This window comes from Theropithecus gelada, chromosome 7b (genome assembly GCF_003255815.1).
Source record: "Theropithecus gelada isolate Dixy chromosome 7b, Tgel_1.0, whole genome shotgun sequence".
Classification (NCBI taxonomy): domain Eukaryota; kingdom Metazoa; phylum Chordata; class Mammalia; order Primates; family Cercopithecidae; genus Theropithecus; species Theropithecus gelada.
This window is the reverse complement of record NC_037675.1, coordinates 2,373,166-2,400,241: the sequence shown is the minus strand read 5'-3', so window position 1 is coordinate 2,400,241 and position 27,076 is coordinate 2,373,166. Positions and strand designations below refer to the sequence as shown.

Sequence of the window (27,076 nt, the reverse complement as noted above, 5' to 3'; positions counted from 1 at the left end):
TAAGGGGGAATCAGAGATTAATGAGGAAGATTATTCAACATATAATTGAGATAACTTTAGTAAACTGAGAGAAATGAATTTAAATCCCACAACCCTGTAGCATGATAAATTACTGATGAGTTAAAGGGGCAAGAAAAATAAAATAAAACTTTAAAAAATCAGGATGCTCCTGAAGAAAAAAAATCTGGATGCAAACAGAACTGAGCATGTATCAAGCTTTTGCTTGAGAGGTGGGTGGATAATCTTCTAAACTTGGAAGAAATTTCTTAAAAACCCACAAAAGTGACAGACTTCACTACATAACAATTTAAAGCTTTTGAATATAAAAGGAAAAAAAAAAAAAAAAACTAAACCAGAAGGGAAACAACAGCCTTGGAAAAATATCTATAGCTAGGTTAGTACAACAGAAAAAGGGCTATTTTCTTTAGTATGGCAAGAGTTTGTACAAACTGAAAAGTATGAAAAGCCCAATAGATAAATGGCAAAATTCAGGAATAAAAAATGCAATAACTACTTATAAAAAAGACTATTCAGCCTTGTTGGAAATGCAAATCAAAATAATGAGGTACCATTGTTTGCCTGTGAAATGAGCAAACCCTGAAGACAATTAGATTCCCTGTGCTGGCAAGGTATTTCTGGTAGTGTTGTGTACTGGTGCAGCCCCACTGAGAAACTATTTGGAAATATGTCTCGTTAGTGAAAAAAACATTCATACCTACTGACCCAGTAATACTGCTTCTGGGAAATGATTCTGCAAAAATAATCGGGAATATGGGGGAAAAAAAGGCCCTCAATACCAAGATGTTAGTTCCAGCATTGTCTACAAATACGAACACTGGAAACAATCCAGTGGGTCCTAGGAGAATTACAGAGAGAAACTTCCTCTCAAAGACTCCAACTAGCAGAAGTGCCAGTCATGAGAGCCGTCTAGTAATTGTCCTTTGGTGAAATATCACCTCCCTCCAAGTCTTGCATTTTCTAATATTTCCCCCTTATTGTTAAAAAAAAACAAAACATATATGCTTGTAAATTTGGAAAATACAATTTAGAAAAAATATTTTTTTCATATGATTGTTGGCTGCATGTATGTCTTCTTTTGAAAAGTGTCTGTTCACGTCCTTTGCCCACTTTTTAATGTGTTTTTTTGTTGTTGTTGTTGTAAATTTAAGTTCCTTATAGATGCTCGATATTAGACCTTTGCCAGATGCATAGTTGCAAAAATGTTCTCCCATTCTGTAGGTTGTCTGTTTATTCTGCTGATAGTCTCTTCTGCTGTACAGAATCTCTTTAGGTTAATTAGATCCCATTTGTCACTTGTAAGTAGGAGCTAAATGATGAGAACACATGGACATATAGAGAGGAACAACACACACAGAGGCCTATTGGAGGGTGGAGGGTGGAAGGAGGAAGATGATCTGGAAAAATACATATTTTTTAACTTTTAAGTTACATAAGTTACATATATAACTTATTTATTTTACATACATATATATATATATATATATATATATATATATATATATATATATTTTTTTTTTTCCTTTTGAGACTGCATCTTGCTCTATCGCCCAGGCTGGAGTGCAGTGGTGCAATCTCAGCTAACTGCAACCTCCACCTCCCGGGCTCAGGTGATTCTCCTGCCTCAGCCTCCTACTGAGTAGCTGAGATTACAGGCATGCGCCACCACGCCTGGCTAATTTTGTATTTTTAGTAGAGACGGGGCTTCACCATGTTGGCCAGGCTAGTCTCAAACTCCTGACCTCAGGTGATTCGCCTGTCTTGGCCTCCCAAAGTGCTGGGATTACAGGCATGAGCCACTGTGCCCAGCTATATATATATTTAGACCTACGGTCCCATTGAGGTAGGAGGCAGGACTCAACTCTGGACCAGATTGTAGACTGGCTAATGCGCTCACCAGAGCCATGACAGTTTACCCATTCCCTGGCAATGACCTAGAAGTTACCACCCTTTTTTTGGAAATGTTTGAATAACCTGCCCCTTAATTTGCATGTAATTAAAAGTAGGTAAAAAATGTGACCACAGAACTGCCCCACAGCTGCTACTCTCGACACACTGCCTACAGGGTAGCCCTGCTCTGCAGGAGCAGCCACAGAGCTGTAACACTGCCACCTCAATAAAGCTATTTTCTTCTACCACCAACTCACCCCTCAGTTCCCTCCTGGGCAAAGCCAAGAACCTTCCCAGGTGGAGCCCCAGTTTATGAGCTCCCCTGGCCTGCAACACCATCATCCAAGATAAGAACCACATAACCTTCTGATATATTTCTGTCTGTATATATGCATTCATTACCTACATTTCTTTTAAAACAGATTATATATCTCATTTTATGGCCTCTTTTGAAATAAACAATACGATAATAATACTTCCATGCAATTATATGATCTTCTACTACACCTTTTTTTTTTTTTGAGACAGAGTCTCACTCTGTTGCCCAGGCTGGAGTGCAGTGGCGTGATCTTGTTCACTGCAACTTCTGCCTCCCAGGTTCAAGTGATCCTGTTGCAGCCTTCTGAGTAACTGGGATTACAGGTGCCTGCCACCCACACATGGCTAATTTTTGTATTTTTAGTGGAGACAGGGTTTCACAATGTTGGCCAGGCTGGTCTCAAACTCTTGACCTCAGGTGATTCACCTGCCTCGGTCTCCCAAAGTGCTAGGATTACAGGCGTGAGCCACCACGCCCAGCCTCTACTACACATCTTGATCGCTACATATTACCCTGAAGGATACACCGCAGTTTAACTAATTTCCTACTACTGGATATTAGGGCTTTTTTTTCTGTTATAAATGAGGTTGCAATCTTTGTAGTGAAATCTTTATACCCAGTTACAATTGTTTCCTTAGAATAGATTCTTGTCAATGAAATCCATGGATCAAAGGATATTGAAACCACAAAGGTTTCTAAAATATATTGCCAAATTCTCACATCTTCATTAAGGTCATTTTTTGGTACTTATTAAAATTGTGGTAATAATTTTAAACAAAATCATTATCATGATAGAAAATGAGACCATTACTCTTTGATTTCATTTGTGGCTTTTTTGGCCTTAGCCATTGAAGACCTGCGGCAAACACTACTGTTTGCTTATTTAAAATCTGTTTCTTTTCCCTTAGCTTAAAAGAATCTCAAGTTTTTCTGGAGCAGGAAATTTCCTAGGTGCTAGAGAATGAAAGCTAGTTTAAGCCAATCATGGAAACCCGTTTCCCTGGTTTTTGGTGGGGTAAGGGAATGGGCCGGGAACCCAGCATTGACAATGGGGCCCAAGAAATCTGCCAGGGGGGTTGCTGTGGTACCAGCCTCTTCCTCCTCCCTCTCGCCAAGAATGCAGGTGTGATGGGTAGAGCTTGAAAAGTCATCTTATCACCATAAAGGAAAGGCCAATAAAAGAAAAAAGAAACAAATGAAATCCATGCAGATCCGTCAGACCCAACATCATGGAGCCACTGTACCAGCAACCACCTGCCTCAGGACTTCTCCTTCACATGAGAAGAAATTACCCCCATGTATTTAAGCACTGTGATTAGGTTACCTGTTACTTGCAACCAAAAGCATTCCACCTAAAACATGTCAAAATAATTATTAATATCCTCCATTTTAAAAATTAGCTGTTAAATCAGGACCCAGAAGGGGAGGAGATAAAACAATGTTCTTACAATGACACTGAGTGAATTAAAGTGACTATACGGGGACAAATTTGAATTACAGATGAAATCACTGAAATGGGACAAAAGTAAATGCCATGCATGTATCAGGGTTTGGCTAGATCAACCACAGTGCACTGGCAACGCCATCCTGGGTCACTCCCCGTTAAGGGCAGAATGTGTTTCCTTCCGTCTGTAACGAATAAGATGGAACCAAACTTAGAACAGTGACAACTCGAGGTCAAATGCCACAAAGAATCTAAACTTTAACCTCTGGCTCATTCTTATATTTGCTCCTCCTTCTGTCTCCTTTCATAAGCTCTTCCTTTTATCAGAACATGCAAGTCCCTTTTCAATTTCCTTCAGTAGGCTGGGGTTTTATGTCCTCTCCAGTGGATGGACAGACGAGTCCCAGTTTACTTCTGAGAAAACACAGCTTCTACTATTTTTGGACAGCCTATCTAAAGAGCAGAAAATTGCCCTGTAATAATACTTTTTGGACTGTGGTTGGGAAATAATCCTTATAATGGAGAAGTTAAGACCAAGGCATCTAATTTTCTTTCTGGGGGGTAGAGAGGGAAGTATATATAAAGTGTTCTTAGATGAAAATGTCCACACTGGTGTTCCTTTCTCTAGCCTAGTTATAGTGCTTGATTACCATTCCCCTACAGGGCTGTGGGTGGTTGCTCTGGGAAGTCAGGAATACTCAGCCTGGCTGTCCCCTCAGCACACACCTTGGGAGCCCTCAAGGCCAAGCTCCTCTGTGCTAGCTAACTGTCACTTGTTGAGATGGCCAGACTAACTTCATGATAATTTATCAGTGTGTGGTTAATCATTTCCTTCAGAGAGCAGGCGAAGAAGTTGATTTGAAACGTTTGGACAAAGGGGTTATCTGAGGGCTTCCTTGACAAGTCTTTGTGATGATGGAGGTTGTGGGCACAGAGCAGAACTCCAGCACTGCACCAGAGGCTGAGTGGCTTGGGAGGACAGTGCACTCCTCCTTAATGATAGGACATTTTCTTCTGTCTGGGAAAAATTAGGGGTGGCCATCCTTGGAAGCCAGCACAGCTCAAGGTCTCTTCAGTTTGCAGGGGCACAGAGCATTTAACTTGGACAACGTGTTCTGGTTTTCGTTTGGAGTTCTCTCTGCTGTCGATTCTTTTCATAGAAACCTTACCCCTTTCTATCTAGCTGCTTGGGTTCCTTTAAAGATTGAAGAAATTGTTCCAGGCAGCTGTAAGTGATTCTCTCAAACCACCCTTGGCTTCGGGGAAGAACTCCCAGCCCTGGGAGGGATCAGGAGCATATGACCAGGACGGGCCTCCCAGGGACCACGTCTCGGACAGGAGCTCCCAAGCCTAGTTGTCTGGATATGAGGCAGGTGTGGGAAGGGGCCACTCAGCTGAGGCAGAGGGGGTTCCCAACACACCCTTCCTCACCAAGCACCACTTCAGGAGGGAAAGCACACACCCCCACTCCCCCCTCAGACAGAGGTTCCAGCTAATTATTCTTTCAACAAGTCACTATCACATTTGCTTCTGCTTTAAACAAATTCTCTCTGCTCCTCATGGCACCTGTTCCTGTTCCTCTTCCCCGTTTCAGAAAACAGCCTCACTACCCACCATCCCTCATCACCCCAGAATGTCTTCTTCCTCTTTCGTCACCCAGTTTTGCCAATATTTGCGCCTCGGTCTTTTTAAAATTTCTCCAACTCTTAACCCTTCATCAGCTCTACCCCAGACTAAAACAATCTAATCTGACTTGCTGCCAGAAAAAATTCTACCTAAAATGCAAATCTGATCATTTTCCTTCTGGACTTAAAATCCTTCTCAGGCCATAGGACAAAGTCCAGAAGCTCTGGCATGACCAATAAAGCCTTCCAAGACTGGACCTTAGCAGCCTTACCCACCCTGAAAATCCTGGACACTCCATCAACAGTAAACTCTCCACAGCTTCCCTCACACACCTCAGTGCCACGACTTCCCTCCAGCTATCCTGTTGTCGGGCAGACGACAGAAAAGGGAAATCCTCCCTGTGGGCAAACCCTGGAACATCTCATGGTGCCACACGCACAGCAGAGGTGGCCTGGATTTGACATCTCGGCGGGAATGGTTAAGGGCCTAGCTGCATGAGGAGGAACCGGGAAGAAACAAGGTGACAAAGAGGTTTGAGAAACAGCAATATCAATGGGTCCAAATGGAACCAGAGCCTGAAAATACTCATATTCCACATGCATGCTCTTCAGAGGCCTTTACAGCAAAAGAGAATATTTCAAACTAGGCGGCAGGAAGGGCTGTTCTATGGATACCCAGTCATTCACTTTCTCTAGGCAGCCTGGTACGTGCTCAAAAGACTTAAGGACACACTGGCCATGGTGCCAGGGGAAAGGGCACCAAATGGCCTTGAAAACACATACTCCTGCTCTCTATGGCCACCCTGACCTCCTGGGCCTGCTGAGTGTCCTACTGCCAACACAGTGACCCACGCCAAGCATCACACCTCTAGGTACCAGGCAGCTCCCTGCTGAAGGCTGATTCCACTGGGCCCCTTCTTCCAGGGGAAGAGTGATTTATCACCAGAATAGACACTGTGGACTGCCATGCCTCTGCCAGCCATACCAGCCAAAGATTTACCCAATACTTTCTATCCCACACGACACTGCTTCAAACCAAGTGAGGCTGCAGAGAACTCACTTCTCTGCACATGAAGGTAAGCAAGAGTCTGGTTGCCATAGGATTCTCAGCTCCTCCCAGGTACCTTATCAGCCAGAAGTGGCAGGCCTTGCAGAACTGTGCTGCACTCGTGCCAGCTGAACATCCTGGGCTTGTGTGCTGTAATCCTGGAACTGAGGGATTGTGGACGGAGAGGACGTCTCCCATAACTATCTCCAATGACCTGCCCTTGAGATTTTTGCCTTTTGCCCATGTTTCCAGGCCCTGGTGATCTGGAGGTTTTACCACCCAGGAAAGAATGCTTCTGTGAGAGGGTGGCACAAGGGTGGATGCTCAGAGTGCCACCAGGTCATTTTGGGCTTCTCAGGCATCTAAGGAAACAGAGTCCTCATGGAAGTACCTTGGGATGCAGAGGAGGACAGTCTGTGGAGTATCCCCACTGGGGAGCTCATTTGTGACTGGGTATCTGATGGCTGGATCTGTGCGCTGGGGACCTCCTTGGAAGTGTGTGTGCACACACACATATGTGAGTATACACATACATGCACACACACTGGACAAAGGAAGGGGACAAGTTAGCAGGCTCCTACTGTGGGGAGCTTCCTGACTCACCCTAATTTCCCACTCTTTGAAAATTGTCTTCAATACACACAAGTAACCCAAGCAGCCAAATGTGTTCTAGGCAACTCCGTCAATTCCGCAAGAATCTGGAAATTTGTGAAGCCTTGGAACAGGGGCCACATCTCTGTATCCTCAGAGCCGAGCTTGGTGTCAGCAGAGCAGAGGCTGGGTCAGCACTTGTCCAGTCAGTCAGTCAGATGTTCACAGCAAGAGTCCAGAGAAAAACAACTCCTAGAGCCAAGCTGCCGGAAGTAAGTCTGGCTCTGGCCCTTTCCTGGATTTGCAACTCTCCTCTGCACTCCTTGAGAGACTCCAACATTCTTCCAGTAAATTTCTTTGATTTGTAAACTAGTCAGTCTTACCTTAAACCAAAATATTCTCAATACTTACAAAGGGCTCTTCTACCACCCTAAAAGGAAATGTAGTCTCTAAAACAGGCTCTCAGCCCCTTTAAACTGCTGAGTGAGGCCTCTCAGAGGCGATCAGTTTATTCCCTCAGTTCTTGGGGTTCTCCAAGGCTGTAGTCAGCCATGATCTGCTCCTCAACACCTTTCTAACCATCCAAGGAGTATGTCCCAGGCCCCTTGGAGAAGTGACTTGGAGCTATGAATCCTCTCCCTAGAAAAAAAAGCAACACACACACACCACTGTGTGGCATTTTAAGGGACATGGGGAGTCCAGGCTAAGAGCTTCCATTATGCATCACCTTACTCCCCAAGGGCTCCAACCACAGAGTCACTGACATTGACAGCTGTCAGAGACAAAGTGTGCCTTACTTCAAAAGGGGTAACATGCTTATTTCATCAAGATGCATTCTTGGCAGCAGGAACACAGTCTCTTCCTTGGAAGTCCTGTAGTAACAACCCTCCAATAACTGTGACCTCACACAGGAAGGTCACCTAATCCTCAGAGTCCTGAAAACCCAATGGATCTGGTTTTGGCACACAAGCCAGTGCTCAGTCTGTATGCTGATACCGCCGGGCACAGGGAGCAGTGGCTGACACCTGGAGGGGAGGATGGACTGGCCACGCTGCAACTTCAGGCCCCAAAGCAGCATTTGTTAGATACGAATTTCCTTTCCCCAGATGACTTCAATGAACCTGGTATTTCAAAAGGGCCCCTGCTTTGGCAGCCCCGTGATGCCAGAAGGAGTGAAACCAAAGACCAGAAAGGAATCCCGCTCACCAAGGGCACATCCCTAGGTGGACAATCACTGAATGAGAATGGCATCTGATGCGGGACTTACTGTACTGTGGATAGGACCATGTTACCTTTGTCAGCTGCTGCTCAGAGGAAAACCCCAAACCAAACACCGTGTTGGCTCTGCTGTCGGCCCACTGCCCAAACTTCTGTGACGTTTTGGTGAAGGTCATATTCGGTGTGATTGTGCTGTTTATGATCACCTGCAGAAAAACAGCCCAAAGGGTGAAAATTTAAATGTTGAATGAGACAAAGTCATTCCTTAGAAAGTCTTCTGTTGGCAAAGCCAGTGCTTCAAGCCTGCATCCCCTGCTCTGTTAAATATGGTCCCAAGTTCTCCTGGCACAACCCATGCTGAGTCAGATACACAACCATGAAAAGGGGCAACTTCAGAGACTTAACAGTCAGTCTAAAATAAGATCCTACATGTTATCTGTGGGAGAAAGTCTCTCCTACGCAAATAATAGTTTCCCAAACTGCTATTTATTTACCCAAAGCTGCCACGCATCAGAGTGCCCTTAATGGCTAGCCATGTCCCACATTCTCTGAAGAACTGCACTACGTCGCTTTATGAGTCACCTGGAGCCCCAGTGTCCAACTCAAACAATTGAAAATCTCTATAAGCAAGTGAGGCCTGCTGCTTCCCAACAGAAAGGAGCAGGTACAGTCCAATTAGGATAATTTGTAGAGGGTTAATTGACAAAGAAACTAATTATACAGGTGTGAGTGGGGTACAGGGAAACTGTAAGGATAGTGCAGCATCCTTGGCCTAAAAGAATAAGGGAATGGAGTGGCTACAGACCCTGGAAGGGGGAAGGGTCACGTAGAGCAAGCTACCTTGAAAAGAGAGGTTACCTTCTGTTGGGGGATACAGTCAGCACATGGCGACCTCACAGGAGTGGGAAACTGGGGGAGCAAACACTCTCGCCTCTCCCTTTGATCTCCAGTTGCCATTGGACAAACCCAGCTAGAAGCTAGAGGGCGTGGGAGCCCACTGATGTCTGCAAGTTAGCCCCTCAGGGACCAGAGCAGTGTCAAGAAGGGTAGAGGATGAATCTGAGGTGGAAGGGTAAAAAGATAATATCTAGCACATGGTACATTTATTCATTCAAACATTTATTGAACATTTACTATACACCAGACACTCTGCCAATCAAAGATACAAAGATGAATGAGTCAAGGTTCCCGGTCTTTCAATGGCAAGTAGTCAGGAAGAGGGCAGAGACATCAAACAATTGATAAGGGTTATAAAATATCAACAATGGCTTACTTAAGTAGAAATCATTGAAAGTCCTAAGACTCTAAGAAACACTCAGGAAAAATACTCTTGGAAATAAAGGATTCCTGGGTGTCTACATAAGGGCAGGGTGGCAGTAACCACTGGCTGCTTCCTCATCAGATGATCTGAGCAGAGAATAAGAGTAATATAAGTAAATACTCTAAAGAGTGAACCTACCAGCAATTTTACTTACTAAGGTTGTTTATTCTCAATGGTCAACTCAGAACACTTTCCTTGTAACTGATAAAACAGAGAAGAGAAAAAAGTTTGAATGGCATAGCCCTTGCTTTCCATGGTAGGAACCTGAGTCTACTATTTTGCTAAAGGACAGACCTTCCAGATACAAATTCTTGCCTTAACTAAAGGGATCCAGACAGTAAGTGACAGCTGTCACTAGTAGTAGAAGTATCATTGCTATTGCTATATCTACATTTATCTATCTATTAGACTATTGAGTTTGCTGATAAGCCACTGGCTCAAGAGAAAACCTTGGCTTAGCTGGTAAAATAATTTTTAGAATACTAACAACAGCAATTACTATTTGTTGAACACTTATTGAGTGCCTGATTTATGTCAGTTCACTTAAACCGTACAACAAGCCTATGCATATGACTATTTCTTCATTTCACAGAAGTAACTGAGATTTGGGAAAGTTTTTTTTTTGTTTGTTTGTTTGACTTTTTTGAGACGGATTCTTGCTCTGTTGCCCAGGCTGGAGTGCAATGGCATGATCAAGGATCACTGCAACCTCCGCCTCCTAAATTCAAGCGATTCTCCGGCCTCAGCCTCCTGAGTAGCTGGTATTACAGGCGCCCGCCACCACGCCCAGCTAATTTTTGTATTTTTAGTAGAGAAGGGGCTTCATCATGTTGGCCAGGCTGTTCTCAAACTCCTGACCTCAGGTGAGCCGCCCGCCTCGGCCTCCCAAAGTGCTGAGATTACAGGCATGAGCCACCGCACCCGACCGAGATTTGGGAAAGGTTAAACTAACTTGCTTAAGGTAACACATTAAAGCTGGCCAGCAGGAGACTCTAGAGATAAAAACCCAGTTGTCTGACTCCAAAACTTGCCCAATAAACTTCTATATCATGTTGCTTCTCATTTTATACACGATGAAGATAACAAACATTACTGCCTCTCTTCTTTTCCCCATCTATGAAGTACTGATGTCCATGTGCTACGGTCCAGGTGACTTTTTCTTTCCTTATAATAACCCTTCCATAATGCCAGTGGCCACGTGAGTTAGGACATTTTACCAAATGTTTTCCATGTGGAAAACTGAATGCAACATGAGAAGTCAAGAGATCTGCCTGCTGTCACTGGACACTATCAAGAGATAGGGGCGGGGGAGCAGGGTGTGGAAAATGCACATCTAAACTACTGGCAAGTGTAGGGCAAAGTTATGGGACCTTGGAGGGTGGTGGGATTCTGGCTCAGCCCCAAGCAGGACAGATATAGTGGAACCAAGGCAGACCTAAGGAAGGTGTGTGGCTGGGAGCCGGATCAGAATGGATCACATGACCCCCAAAAGCCCTCTGGTCATCTCTCAATTACCAGAATCCTGGGAGGACAAAGCAATGACTACATCCATTCAGAAACTGGATTCATTTTAAATCTTGCTGCTACCTCATTGCAGGCCTATGCCCCTAAGTCAGTCACCACACGCCAAGTCCCCTTGAAAAGCAGTGGGAGGAGGCTGGCCAAAGTACAGGACATGGCTCTTAAGCTCACCCAAACAGGCTGTCCCAGAGGCAGTCAAGCTGGAATAACAACGGTGATACCCCCTGCTATTTCTTTAAAACTTAGTTTCTAGGGCACTTTTTCACAGTCTTTAATCCCCATTTTTTTCAGATGGCGAAACTGAGGCTGAACAAGGTCAAGTGACCTGTTCAAGGTTATAAAACAAATAAGTGGCTAAAAAGCATACAATGCATGTCTTACTTACAAAGCAACAATGGACTGATTTCAAGAGTTAAGTCTATTTATGATGGCTGGAGGTTCATTCAGCTTCTTAAATCTGTAGACTCATTAGTTTTTAGAAAATTCTCATTCCATGAATATTGCTTCCGCTCTATTCTCTCTCCTTGCTTCTACTTCTGGGACTCCAATTACAGACCTGCTAGGCTTTTTGAGTGTGTCCAACATTTCTCTTTGAGATAGGGTCTTGCTCTGTTGCCCAGGATAGAGTGAAGTGGCACAAACATGGCTCACTGCAGCCTCAACCACCTGGGCTAAAGTGATCCCCCCATCTCAACCTTCCAAGTAGCTGGGATTACAGGTGTGCACCACCATGCCCGGCTAATTTTTGTATTTTTTGTACAGATGGAGTTTTGCCATGTTGCCCTGGCTGGTCTCAAACTCCTGGGCTCGACCAATCCATCTGCCTCAGCCTTCCGAAATGCTGGGATTATAGACAGGAGCCACCATGCTGGCCATGCCCAATATTTTTTACACTCATCAATTATTTTTTCCCTGATTCTTGGTTCTCTCTGATTCTATTTGGGTATTTTCTATTAATCTGCTTTCCAGGTCACTAATCCTGGTCACTGATGTATCCAATCTCCTGTTAAATCTATCTATTGTTATCTTAATTTCAGATATTGTTATTTTTTAGTTCTAGAATGTCCATTTGGTTCTTTCAAAAACAAAATTCTAAGTCTCTGGGAATATTCTCCTTCCTTTCATCTATTTTGTCCACATTCCCTCTGTTTCCTTAATCATAGTTTGCAGGCTCATGCCTGTAATCCCAGCACTTTGGGAGGCAAAGGCAGGTGGATTGCTTGAGCCCAGGAGTTCGAGACCAGCCTGGACAACATGGCAAAACCTCATCTCAACTAAAAATACAAAAATGAGCAGGGCATGGTGGTGTGTACCTATAGTCCCAGTTACTCAGGGGACTGAGGCAGGAGGATCACCTGGGGCTTGGGAGGTCAAGGCTGCAGTGAGCCATGATCACATCACTGTACTCCAGCCTGGGTGACAAAAGTGAGACCCTACCTCAAAAAAGAAAGAGAAAGAAAGAAAACAAAAAATCATAGTTTGCAACAGCATTATGTCTTTAAAAACAAAACCATGTGCATACCTTAATTTTAAAATATTTTGTTGCTAAAAAATGCTAAGGATCATCTGAACCTTCAGCAAGTTATAATCTTTTTGCTGATGGAGGGACTTGTGTCGATCCTGATGGTTGCTGACTTATCAGAGTGGTGGTTGCTGAAGGGTGGAGTCATTGTGTCAATTTCTTAAAATAAGACACTAATATTTGCTGCATTGGTTGATTTTTCCTTTCACAAAAGATTTCTCTGTAGCATGCAATGCTGCTTGACAGCATTGTATCTACAGTAGAACTTGCAAAAACAATATCCACTACCAACAGAATGGATAAACACACTGTAGTACTTCCATATAAAGAAATACTAATCCAGCAGGAAAATTAACCAAGGCTAACCAAATTGATCAGCATGGATGAATCACAAAAATTTAACATTAAGTAAAAAAAAAAAAAAAAAAAAAAGGAAGTTACAAAAGAACACACACATTATGAGTCTCTAGTATGATTCTATTCATATAAAGGTCAAAAACAGGTAAAACTGAGTAACAGATTATTTAGGGCAGGGGTCAGCAAACTATAACCCTCAGGCCAAATCTAGCCTATGGCCTATTTTTGTAATTAAAGTTTTATTGGAAGACAGCCATGCCCATTCATTTACATATTGGTCTATGGCTGTTTTCTGGCTACAAAAGAGTCAAGTATCTGCAGCAGAGACTGTGCAACCTGAATACAAAACTTTTTTAAAAAATTACTCTCTGGCCCTTAAAGAAAAAGTTTGCCAACTTCTGGTTTAGCAATATATACACATGTGGCAAAACTATACAGAAAAGCAAGGGAATGCTTAATACACTCTTAATAGAGAGCGGTGGTCTCTTGAGGAGTGGATGGGAGAGCATCTAACTAGGGAAAGGCCCAGTGAAGGACTTCTGAATTATTAATGAAAGATGTACTTCCACTGGGTGGTGGGTACATATGGGTTTGCTTTATTATTAGACATTGAATGGTGCCTATTAATACAAACGGTTAAAAATAAAGTCTACAAACCCATAACAAAGTTGTCAGGGAGGATAATCTTCAGAGTGGGCAGAGGCTTATGAAAACAGCAGGGAGTACCCTTCCCGCCCATGGAGACACTTGGAAAACTGTGTTAGGGTGGCTGGACCTGTGGGTTCTGGCGTCAGAGGAGATGCGAGACTTGAGTAAACTGAGGGATGAGAAGTGAAGGGGTCATCAGGTGGAGAGTGTCATCTGGTGGAAGAGAAGAAGAGGCCCAGGGCAGAAGGCTGACTTAAGGAACAGCAGGTGAAGGAGCTGGCAGTACACCTGTCACAGGTGGCCAGGAACCAAGGAAGAATGAAGCCCTGGGAGCCAAGGGTGAGTGTGTGAAGGATGAGGGCACAGTTGAGTGTACAATGTAGCAGAATGACTCAGCAGAATGAGAACTGTTCCCCCCTGGAGAGAGGGGAGAATAGATCTGGGGGAAGGAACCAAAGCCCAGAAGGGAGAAGGGGCTGCACACCCCAGGCATAAGCTTCATATGGGCTCCCATCTCTGTGTACACCTTCCTCTTGTGTGAGTCATCTCTGAAACTTACACAGAAAAAGAAGCCACCCTAGTAAAAGACCCAGTCCTGCAGATCAGTGGGACCAAGTTGTCACAAAATGCACAAAACACACGTAATCAAGGGCTACTTGGAAGTAGCAAAATGCTAAGCTCCTCCTGTCTCTAGTCTCACCTGCTCTAGATTTCAGAGGAAGTTGCCCATGAAACAGGCAGGGGGAGACAGGCCCATCGGATTCCCTTTATGAAAAGTCTTTCCCAAATCCAGGGAGATGAAGTTGGACGAACCTGGGAGTTTTCCACAAGAGGCTGGGGCTGAGACATGTCATCTGCTCCAAGAGTAGTTATTAACAGGTGCTTCCCTGTCTCTACTAAAAATACAAAAAAAATTAGCCGGCTGTAGTGGTGGGCGCCTGTAGTTCCAGCTACTCGGGAGGCTGAGGCAGGAGAATGGCGTGAATCCAGGAGGCGGAGATTGCAGTGAGCCGAGATCACGCCACTGCACTCCAGCCTGGGTGACAGAGTGAGACTCCGTCTCAAAAACAAACAAACAAACAAAAAAAACAAATCACAGACAGCGAAGAAAAGAAAAGCTGAAAACCTACTGTGTGCTCGGAACCTTCCTAATGCTTGCTCCCTTAACAGAAGGTGCTCTATATTTATTCAAAGGAGTGAATTCTAATGATGGGTGGACGAGCAGAGCCTGAATGTGCTCCTGAAAGTAATTTTACATTCCTAAAAGAAAATACCAAACAAGTCAGAGTTTTAGAAGCTGATATCCTCTGAACCATCACCATCAGGCAGCACTCACAACACAGCAGGTGCAGCTAAATATTTGTAGAAGGGATGACCTCTAAGGTCTCTTCCAATACAGGTTTCTGTGATCCTATAAATAACTGAGAACCAAGGGCAGCAGAGTCATCCAGAGCTCCCAGGAGAAGCACCTGCTTCAGGCAAGTCTTGTCCACAGGCAGGCAGTTTCTCATAAGGATGGCAGTGATTAACTCAGTCTGGAAAGAGTGCCAACAACACAATGAAATCAAGTGCTGTGATGGCTCAATTAACCAATGCTCTGAAAATGGAGTTTCTTTATAATGGAGCTGGCTGTTCTGCCTAAAAACTCACCATAAATCACATGCCTATTGGCATGTGCCACATGGTTCATAGCAGTGCTCTGAGAAGCCAGGAGTGGGGAGATGCCCTCATGTGGCTCCCATCTGTCCAGTGTCTATAAACAGGGACAACCCAAGGTTTGGATTCTTGGGTCCCCCCTTGGCGGTGACCCTGCCCCTGTCTGCTGTCCTTCTGTGGACACAGTATACCTGCCACAGGCCTGGAGAGAAGGTGGCCAGACTTGACCTCATCATCCACTCATTCCCCCACCCACTTCCATGGCGTTGCCCACCCTGGCTTGGTGCTGGGACTCCAGCAATGAGCCAGGCATGGTTGCCATCCTCAAAGAGCTCACAGTCTCCTGGCAGCCCCAACACTGACGTGGATCCACATCATCCCCTAGAGCTTGGGCAATGCTGAGGCAACACACTGAAGTTTTCCCACCCACTCACGTCTTTAGACAACAGCTGGAACTGACACATGAAATACTGTCCCAGGGAAGAAGGAAATGTCTTTCTGTTTTAAGAATTAAGAACAGATCTGAATACAGATCTTCCTATGATGAGTAGCACCAGCTGCTTCCAGAGGGAGGAGAGGCTGTCCATACATCCCTCCCCAGGTGGAGCGTGACACATGCTTGGACAGGGCAGACGAGCTGGCTATGCCTGGCATGGAATGACAGCTGCTAAAGCTGCTGGCCACAGCTTTCCTTCTCAAGGAGCCTGTGCTCTCTGGCTGCCCACAGTTTACACAGAAGCTGAATCTTATGTGGCCTTTGCTCAGAATGACCTCTGAGTCCATTCTACACCAGCCACTTCTTACAGAAACACATCTCTTCCCCTTCCAGCCCACAACAGCCTCCTGCTTTGAGAGGGACAGATGGCCCAGAAGTACCACTCAGAGGCTCAAAGTAATAAAGTTGATGTGGCCCAGCCAACAGAGAGGCAGGACTCAGGCACTAGACCTGCCCAAGGTCACAGAGGTGCAGTGTGGGGAAAAGAAAGAAAGATCAGACTGTTACTGTGTCTATATAGAAAGAAGTAGACATAAGAGACTCCATTTTGTTCTGTATTTGAGATGCTGTTAATCTGTGACCCTACCCCCAGCCTTGTCCTTGCAAGAGACATGTGCTGTGGTGACTCAAGGTTTAAATGATTTTGGGCTGTGCAGGGGTGCTTTGTTAAACAAGTGGCTGAAGGCAGCTTGCTGGTTAAAAATCATCACCATTCTCTTAATCTCAAGTACCCAGGGACACGTACACTGCCAAAGGTCACAGGGACCTCTGCCTAGGAAAGCTAGGTATTGTCCAAGGTTTCTCCCCATGTGATAGTCTGAAATACGGCCTCGTGGGAAGGGAAAGACCTAATCATCCCCTAGCCTGACACCCGTGAAGGGTCTGTGCTGAGGAGGACTAGTATAAGAGGAAAGAAGGCCTCTTGGCAGTTGAGATAGAGAAACGCATCTGTCTCCTGCCTGTCCCTGGGCAATGGAACATCTCGGTGTAAAACCTGATTGTATGTTCTGTTTACTGAGAAAGGAGAAAACCGCCTTAGGGCGAAAGGTGGGACTTGCTAGGGCAATGCTGTTCTTTATGCACTAAAAGGGTTTATGGAGATGTTTGCATATGCATATCAAGGCACAGCACTTTTCCTTAAACTTATGTCACAGAGATATTTATTCATATGTCTTACTGCTGACCTTCTCCCTACGATAATCCTATTATCCTGCTACTTCCCTTTTTCTAAGATGGTAAAGATAATTATCAATAAATACTAAGGGAACTCAGAGACCGGTGCAGGCGTGGGTCCTCTGTATGCTGAGCACCGGTCCCCTGGGCCCACTTTTTCTTTCTCTATACTTTTGTCTCTGTGTCTCATTTCTTTTCTCAAGTCTCTCGTTCCACCTAACGAGAAATGCCCACAGGTGTGGAGGGGCAGGCCGCCCCTTCAGTGCAGCCCATGAGCTAAGACACAGCCCCAAAAGTTAAACGCATCTGACCACCTGTCATCACGGTTCAGACCAACATTTGGGATCAAAGGCCTAAAACCAAGTGGGCTGACCCAGTGTGGTAGAACACAATGAGGAGGACACCAGGAAGTGTCCAAACTCCCCCAGCCCAGGAGCATCCATGCCTATGTGGTCTGCCTGAGGCTCCATAGCATGCATGAGGCCTGGGACGTGCGGCTGGGCAGGGAGCAGGGCTCCAGGCTTGGGTAGCCAGTGAACATGGAACCAGAACAGATGCTCAGGAATAAGAACAGAAGGGGAACCAAGCTGAGTGAACAGAGATGGGGGTAAGGGTGGGCAAGGGCAACAGACAAGAGCCCATAAGAAGACACTGGCATCAGCACAGATGCCCAGCAGTCAGCTGGATACACTGCACCTGATTCCAATCTGCAGACAGCAGGCGATCCATCTGGAGTATTCGGGCAGGATCAAGACTGGGCTCAGGGAGATGAGGACCTTAGTAATGGGTGGGGAAGGGGCAAGCCACAGGGGACCAGACAGTAGCAACAGTTGCTACCACTCTAGGGTTTTCTCTCCATGCCCACCCGACTTGTGGAGCAGCTGAAGGCACAGGGTCTGATCTAGACCTGGGATGCTGGGTTTACAGGTTGCTGCCTGCCAGGTCGAGAGAGGGCCCAGCAGGGCTGAGTTTACATTGGGACCACTTTCCAGTGCGGTGTGGTCAGGTTCTCCAGATGCGATATGTGCTCCCATCCCCAATCCCCGAGTGCCAAAGATAGTAATTAAACAGCTGAGGTCCATCCCTACTCCCCACTTCCTGGGGCCTTCTGTTCCCTCATGGGATGCTTCCTTTTGCAGAACGAGGCTCTGTCATGGATCTCTGGTGCCACAGCACTAAGGCAGGAACACCAGGTGGCGGCAGGGCATGGTGGCTCACACCTGTAATCCCAGCACTTCCGGAGGCCCAGGGATGGATCACTTGAGGCCAGGAGTTTCAGACCAGCCTGGCCAACACGGCAAAACCCATCTCTACTAAAAATATATAAATTATCCAGGCATGGTGGTGGGCACCTGTAATCTCACCTACTTGGGTGGCTGAGGTGGGAGAATTGCTTGATCCCAGGAGGTGGAGGCTGCAGTGAGCTGAGATTGTGCCGCTGCACTCCAGCCTAGGTGACAGAGTGACACCCTGTCTCAAAAACAAACAAACAAAACAAAACACACACACACACACACACACACACACAAACAGGTGGCTGGGCACCACAGAATGGGTAGTCCAAGATCCTCCAACTAGCTCTGAGTTCCAGCGGCATCCCATGGCCTAGGTTTTGGATTCCCAGCCTGTAAGTGAGTCTATAGCTTGATGGCTCTCCCACACTGAGCCTAGACTAGTGCTGTGCCGCAGCCAGGGGCTTAGCCCACCCTCCCACACCCATCTGATTTCTCATAACTGTCATATTTGGCTCGGACTCCACCACATTGTCACAGCCTTCAGGAACTGCAGAGCCATAATGACACAGTGGCCGACACTTTGACAAATTACTAAAAGCTCAGCTAATAGGACTAAAGCACTTGTTCTAAGAAAGTCGTTTTATCTATATTTAAGCCCAATATATCCTTGGATAACTCAACTGACAAAGGTACAAGCCCATCGAAGGATGGCAGATGAACTGACAGAATCTGTAGATAAAAGAAAGCAGGTCAGCTTGATTCACCACCGCTGCCAGAACACCCTGGAAAGAGTCCAGGCGATTGCAGCGCAGAAGCACAGAGAAGTGGTAATTACAACTGTGGCATCACTATGTCTCTCAGAAGGAAAAAAAATAAAGGCACCTTTCAGATGTTCCCCCATCAAACACGAGGTGCCTACCTACTATGTGCCGGGCACTAGCACACTTCCTTACTGTTCACCAGCTTCTGGGATTTGCTATCATCCTACTATCATTCTGCTTGCTTAGGCAGAAAGACCAGTGCCTTCATCTCTGAAGTGGAGGGAGATAACACACTACCTGCCTGATATGTGTCAGGAAACTCTCTTCTACCAACCAGGAGAAGCCTGCTCCAACCCGACAAACCAGGAACTGGTGTGCAAATAACTGGGCACAGGCCCCAGTCTACCAAGCCTCCCCAGAGGTGTGAACCTGGGCCAGGTCAGGTCATTACCTCTCCTTAGACCTCAGCTGTAAAATGAGGACTTCCGGGGTCCATTCCTGAGGAGGAGGAAGGGCTGTGGCAACTGAAAGGGACAGCAAGAGGATCCCAGGGTCAAGCCACCTTTATCTGCAGTTGCCAAGGTGCAGAGAAAGGGCACAAAGCAGTCACTTAAAGAACATGGGCTGAAGTGCCCTGATCTCCTGAAGAGATCAGGAGGCACCAGCAGGCTCTCATGTCTTCCCTGGGAGAGCTTCCCCATGCCTTCTGCTTGTGGAGTGCACAGAAAAGCCTCCATCCAGGGCCCGTTCTATTGCTCAGCCCCCAACTCCCCTGCTTCCTGTTGCATAGGAAGGCTGATCTAGAGGCAGAAGTCAGACTAGACTGCAGGTGGGAGATGAGGCAGCTACTGCAAGGGTCCAGGCGAGACTGTGATAGGACAAGAATTATGGTCTTTAAAACAGCAGGCACGAGTGGGTGACACTTCAAAGGCAGATTCACTTGACAAACTTAAAGAGGAAGGACTCTGTGTTTCGCTTTATTAGCCCGAATGATTGGGGAATAAAAATGGAGAGGTGGTTTAGAGGACAAATAGGGGAATTCAGCTTTAGATACACTGAATTCCAGGTGGCAGCAGATAATCCATGTAAAAACTGTACAGCAGGATGAAGACAGAAAGACCATAAACCAGCAGGTCTATATTTTTTAAAAAAAGACTTGGTGATACTTCTGCTGGTATCCCTTCTTAATTCTGTTCCTATGATAATGTGGCAAAAATATCATGGGAGAGAGAATAACAAAAATATATATGTATTTCAAGAAATACTCCAAAACCACCTAATAAAGTTCAACTCCTATGCCTAATAACACCAAAACCTGACTAGATAGAATACCCAATGCTTGCAAGGGTGCAATAACAGACACTCTCATACAGGCTGGAAGAACAAACCCTTCTGGAAAACAACTTGACAATATGCATCAAGAGCCATAAAGCGTTAATATCTTGCCCTATAATATTACTTCTAGGAATCTATCCTAAGGACTATTCAAAAGAAAGCAATGGTATGTGATGAACAATTGAGGATATCTGGTACATGAAGATGCTCATTATCCATAATAGCAAAACATTGGAAGCCACTTAAATATCCAACCACAGGGGGAAAATTAAGAGCATTATAGGCCGCTGGTGAAATTATTATACAGGCATTAAAATGTTAGTTATGAAGACAGTGGTAACAGAGAAATCTTTTTCTTTCCCATTTACCATAAGTTTAAATGAAAAAAGAACAGAATATGTTATACAGACATTATAACAATAACTTCTGTGTTAAGATGGCAGGATTCTGGGTGAATCTTGGATGAAAAATAAGCCACTGAGAGTGTTAAAAGCAGTTGAGGGGGTGGTACCTTGGCTCCGTCCACACTGATGATCCGATAGCTGTTCCTTGTGACATCATAGAAGTAGGAAACGGTGACCGCCTGCTTGCTCGCAGGCATCCAGTTCTTCTTGGTGTTGGGGTCAATCTGGAAGACATGCGCTCGGGTGGTGAAGATGGGCTGTTCTCTGCAACAGGAGAGTGGGCGTGTGAGTTGAGAGAACATGACTTAATGTATAATTTATGATTTCTAGGCCACCTACTGCCCCAAAAGATTTTAAATAGCTTATAGGGAAACATACATATGCATGAAGACAATTAAAATAAAAGCAAAGAGAGAAGAAAAAAAGAGACACCAGTGAGTAGTTTTTGCAAACCACATTCCACTTAGCTGTTATCCCCTGAGATTGCAGGGCAATTGGTGTAATGAACAATTTGCTTAAAAGGCAACTCCTTGTTCAGTGTTTTTGAGTCCCTGTCAAGTGTCCTATACTTTTTCTGACACCCTGTTGTCATTTTTAGGATTTTGGAACCAATTCATTTTTTAGAATTTTGCAACAAATTTTGGGGGATTCTGCAACAATTTTAGGATTTTCCAATCCATTTGCAGCTTAATGTTATATTTCTATTAAGTACTTCTCAAATTTGCAGTAACTTATGAATGATATAATTTTATCTTTTTTTTTTTTTTTTGATATGGAGTCTCGCTCTGTTGCCCAGGTTGGCGTGCAGTGATGTGATCTCGGCTCACTGCAATCTCTGCCTCCTGGGTTCAAGCAATTCTCCTGCTTCAGCCTCCTGAGTAGCTGGGATTACAGGCATGCGCCACTGTGCTCAGCTAATTTTTGTATTTATAGTAGAGACGGGGTTTCACTATGTTGGCTGGGCTGGTCTTGAACTCCTGACCTGATGATCTGCCTGCCTCCACCTCCCAAAGTGCTGGGTTATAGGTGTGAGCCACTGTGCCTGGGTCTCTCTTTTTTTTTTTAAGGAGACAGTGTCTCACTGCTGCCCAGGCTGGAGCGTAGTGATGCAATCATAGATCACTGCAGCCTGGATCTCTGAGGCTCAAGCAATTCTCCTGCCTCAGTCTCCCAAGTAGCTAGGACTATAGGCACGTGACACCACACGTGGCTAATTTTGCGGGGAGGTGGTGGGTAGAGACAGGGTCTCTCTGTGTTGCCCAGACTAGTCTTAAACTCCGGATCTCAAGTGATCCTCCCACCTTGGCCTCTCAAAGTGCTGAGAGGGCATGAGCCACTGCACCTGGTAATATGATAGAATTATTTTGTGTCTCTGTATCTCTTCAGTCTAATTCTGGAACCATTCACCAACCTGATCAAACCTTTGAATTTTATGTTTCCAACTCATAAACCTTTTGAGTTTTATGTAGAATTCATCAAATCCATCCCTTCTGCTATTCTTGCCTCTATATTGTTGCTTTTTCACTCCACATGCCTAAAGCACTTTATGTGATTCACCAGATTTGCATATTACCTATGTTTCTTTCTGTTGAGTGGGGAATTAGATTTTGACAATAAGTATTTAGAAATAAGGCAGATGAATAAAAATTGTAATGGATTTTACTGCATTTCATATTTTAAGCTATCTACTTCACAAAGTAATGCAAAATGACAGACTTATCACAAAATATGTTTAATTTTGAAGAAAGTATCTTTACACAAACTCTCAAAAATCCTTTAAGTGTTCAAAATAAGATATGAATAGAAAAAAAGCTATCAACATGTAAAAATAGTCCCATTGTTGCGGATCATGAGGTCAGGAAATCGAGACCATCCTGGCTAACACGGTGAAACCCCATCTCTACTAAAAATACAAAAAATTAGCCCTGCGTCGTGGCGGGCGCCTGTAGTCCCAGCTACTCGGGAGGCTGAGGCAGAAGAATGGCGTGACCCTGGGAGGCACAGCTTGCAGTGAGCCGAGATTGTGCCACTGCACTCCAGCCTGGGCGACAGAGCGAGACTCCGTCTCAAAAAAAAAAAAAAAAAAAAATCCCATTGTTTATAAAATGCTACAGATTTAATAAGTACTTATTACAGACACAAAATTAAATTAAAAGGTAACTTACACAATTTTTAAAATCTTTACAATGTCAAAAGAGATAACATAAAAGAGACATAGACAAGAAGATAAAACAAACAAAAAATAAAACAAAGGGAAAAGAGAATTTTAAGTGTTCTGGTCTCTAGATGAAATAATTTTAGGCGAAGCAGTCTTTGAATCCATCCTGACTGTAGAATACTCATTATTAAAATTTTAAGAATGCTCTTGAGAAACTTTTCCTAGAAAACCAATTTGCCACTTGAGCTTCATATAAGGGCTACTGAGTAACACCAGCAGCCTCAACCATCAACTGTGGTTTTGAAGAAAAGCAGCCATCTTCTTTACGCCTGTTTCTCCACGGGCATGCTATTAATGCTGCTTCAGTGCAGCTGTTCACAGAGGCCAGCATTCCAGAACAGAGGCTAGCAGCATTCCTTGCTTCCTGAAACTTCCCTTCCAGGTCCCCTGGAGCAGGACAAGTGCCTCTGGGGCTGTGGATTACTAGGGCACTTTTATTCCCTCAACAGAGACCAAGTTCACCCACACACTTAATGCTAAACCAACACCCTTCCAGCAGCTGGGTGACAGCTGTTAGAAACAAAAGGAAGATTCTCACTGTAATTTCCTGGATCTGTTGTCAAGAGAGGCCAGCCGATGGGGAGTGTGTGCATATCAATGCAAGCCCTCATATTCCGTCCACGTGATATGATCCAGTCTGCCACCTGGATCACCCAGCTGTGCCACTCTCAGCCCAGCACCATATTTTGCTAGTCATCTAAGTACAACACCATAAAGGAAAACACTTCCTCACACAGTATTCTCTTGCATATGTGAAAGGAAGGAGCGATTTAAAGGGCAGTAACTACAGAACATTTTTTGAAGAATCAAATTATGCTACAATATCTGCCTCATTGTCAGAGCACTAAATGGGCTGGGCTGGGGGCCCATGGGTTAGAGAAGAGCCTTCCTGGGAAGGGACCCAGATTTTCAGATCTTCCCTCCTATTCCCTACACCAGAAAAGAGGGATTGGGTCTGGGTTTTGGCATGCTTAGACACGTGTTTCCTAAATCTCCACGACAGGAATTAGCTGGTACACTTACTAAAAATACTTGTTCCCAGGCCCCATCCTAGCCCTCTTGAACCTGGCTCTCCAAGGAAGGACCCAGGGAGCTCCACTTTTAAGAACTCTAGGTGATTTTTATTTTCAAGGAAGCTAGGGAGACATTCACATTAGATATAATCAGATGATCTAAAAAAGAAAAAATAAAGAAGTGGCCCCTAGAGCCAGCATCTCTACTCCAGAATGACACTGGTGCCTGAATGACAGAGGAAGACTCCAGAAAGTTCTCCCACAGCTGTGGAGGGGGCTGGAGGTGGGGCAACAGGGGGACCAAGAACAGGGTCTCTGGATGCAAAGGATGGGGGCAAGGGAACAGGCAGAGCTGTTCTGGTCAGGAAGGAGGGTGGAGATGAGTGGGGCCTGTTGTGGCCCAGCAGTGGCCTTCCACAAGCACTCTCTGTCCCTGAGGCCTACACGAGGGAGGAAGTGAGGAAAGCAAAGTGGAAAAACAGAGGAGAAGGCACAGGGAGCCGAGAAGATGGCAGAGCTTCCTGACCAGGCACAGGCAAACCAGCCAGCTGTCTGCTAGGCATGATCCGGGTCAAAGTGAGCCGACAAGAGGGACTCCATCTCCAAATCTGCCTGCTCAGCTCTGTGGATGGACTGAAGTCATGGAGGGCTGCCATCAGAACGCCCAAGTAGAAATGCAAGGATGCTGGCAGAACACAATGGCTCACCTGGCTACACTCTTGGTCACCATGGACAGGCCCTCTGCAGGGCAAGTGGCTGCTCCAGAGTGGGGGGAGGCACAGAGACCTGGGAGGGGTACTGCAGGGCATCCTGGCAGCTCCATTCTGAGGTAGTCACCATGGCAGGAAGCGATGGTCCTCCTGAGGCCAAAGACCTGCATTCCTCATCCTTGAGCCCCTGGGCAAACAGGGGAGGATTGCACAGCCAGTCTGGCAGGAAACTACCTGCGGCTCTGGGATTTCACATGAATAACCAAGTCTGGGGGCACTGGGGAGTTCTATGCTATTCTTCTACAATCCAAAATGTCTGACGATATTTTAAGAAAAGGCAAAAAAGGAAGGCAAGGAGAAGAAAAGCTCGTAACTGACCTTACCAATGACTGCTTACCATTCTGCTAGGCCTGCTCTCCACTTTGAAACTGCAACAATCCTACAGGGAAGGGGCTGAACAGGTGGGGAAACAGGAACTCAGAGAGGCCAGGTAACCTGACTTGGGTAACACAGTACATGACAGGTCTGAGATTTGATGTTTTTTGTTGTTGTTGTTTGTTTTGTTTTTTGTGTTTTTGTTTTGTTTTTTTCAGATGGAGTCTTGCTCTGTCACCCAGGCTGGAGTGCAGTGGCATGATCTTGGTTCACTGCAACCTCCACCTCCTGGGTTCAAGCAATTCTCTGCCTCAGCCTCCCAAGTAGCTGGGATTACAGGCACCCGCCACCACGCCTGGCTAATTTTTGTATTTTTAGTAGAGACGGGGTTTCACCATCTTGGCCAGGCTGGTCTTGAACTCCTGACCTCGTGATCCACCTGCCTCGGCCTCCCAAAGTGTTGGGATTACAGGCGTGAGCCACCGCACCTGGCAATTTGACGTCATTTCTAAGTGACATGGAAACCCTCCCTCTTAACCATTATGTTACTCTTTCTTCCTACAATAATAGCTGTCTGTAGTAGGCAGCTTCGGATGTGGCTCCCGGTGACCTCCACTCCTAGTGTTCACCCCCTTATGGAATCCCTTCCTCTTGAGTGTGGGCTAGACCTGCAACTTGCAAAGGTGATGGGACGTCATTTGTGTAATTAAGTCACATAGGATTATGACATCTATCTCCTACCAGGCTCTCTCAATAAATTACCTTGTTGGTTTTGATGAAGCAAGCTGCCATATTAGGGAGATCCACCTTACAAGGAATTGAGGAAAGACTCCAGCCAACTGCCAGACAGGAACTGAGGCCCTTAGTCCAACTCCCTTGGAGGAATGGAAATTCAGCCAACGACCACATGAGCTTGGAAGCAGATCTTTCCACAAGTGAGCCTTCAGATGAGACTCTAGCCCTGGTCAACACCTTGATTACAGCCTTGCAAGAGCCCCTGAAGCAAAGGGCCCAACTAAGCTATACTGGACTCCAGACACACAGAAATGTGTTTTGTTTTAAGATGCTATGTATGTGACAGTTTATTACGTAGCAATAGAAGAGACATTGTCCTTCACAGAAAGTTTACTATACACCAAGCAAATCGAACATATTCTCATTTAATCCTCCCAACAGGGCTGTAAGTGGGCAGTGCTATCCACACAGAAAATCAAGGGTCACAGGATCACTTCAGGCAAACTGAACAAATCTTAACACCTTTATGGGCAAAATCCAAATACAAACCTCACCACAAAATTCAGAAAAGCAGACCCTGACTTTGAAAGAGTATTCTACTTCACCTGAGAAAGCAAAAGAGCTAGAAGTAGGACATAGAAGTCATTTCCTCCTGTGTGCAAATCAATATAAATAGAAAGATTTAAGAGAATCAGAACTTTCCAACCCGCATTTCCTTCCCAGCAGGGAAAAGCTGAAGAGAATGTATCAGAGGACAGAAATTACCTTCATATCCAAATTTATTCTCCTTCCTTTGATGTTCAATGTTCAGAGAGTAAATTTCAAATATACTCCCATTCCTTCTTCAGTGCTTTAAATAGAAAGCAGATGTTTCCGGATGGCAAAACACTTTAGACAGACAATATAACTTACCGTTCCTTGCAGAGTTTCTTTAGAGCTGAATAAACACCAATTGCTGTTCATTGAACACATTCTGGAACCTGACAGTAATTGTTCCCAAGAATAATTAGACACTCTGTGCAACATATGTATGTTTGGAATATGAAACCACTCAGCAAAGAGACCACCCCTGCTTTGAACAATTTCTGGCTCCGGGTGAAATAATTCTGCAAAGAATTGGCATGACTACTTTTTGCAAAGAAAAAAGAGGGAGAGAGAAATGATGTTTTAACTTATCATAATTCTTCACTTGCAATGCTTAGCTCCACATTTTTTTCTGACATAAACCTACAAAATCCAAAAATTCTTATTTTTCCTACTTCTATTTGATTTGAATTAAAACCAACCCTTCAGACATTATTTTACAGTATTACAAAGTCTCATAAGGTGCCCTAATTAGTTTTTGTCTTGAGTCTTAAACCCCTCCAAACACCATCTACTACACCAACCGACAGGTCTTCCTCTAGTCCAGATGGGTCATGCTCTGCCTGCCCAGATGTAAAG

The 27,076-nt window shown here is 45.0% G+C and overlaps 1 protein-coding gene across 2 annotated transcripts in view; it reads right to left on the bottom strand.

The window, feature by feature from the left end:
* Positions 1-27,076, bottom strand: part of HOMER2 (homer scaffold protein 2) — a 99,005-nt gene that overhangs the window by 16,655 nt on the left and 55,274 nt on the right. For both annotated transcript variants that reach the window (XM_025392963.1, XM_025392964.1), the window contains exons 2-3: positions 20,690-20,846; positions 8,228-8,359 (exon numbers count right to left, since the gene is read on the bottom strand). In XM_025392963.1, coding sequence (XP_025248748.1) covers positions 8,228-8,359; positions 20,690-20,846 — 289 coding nt within the window. The remainder of the gene's footprint in view (positions 1-8,227; positions 8,360-20,689; positions 20,847-27,076) is intronic.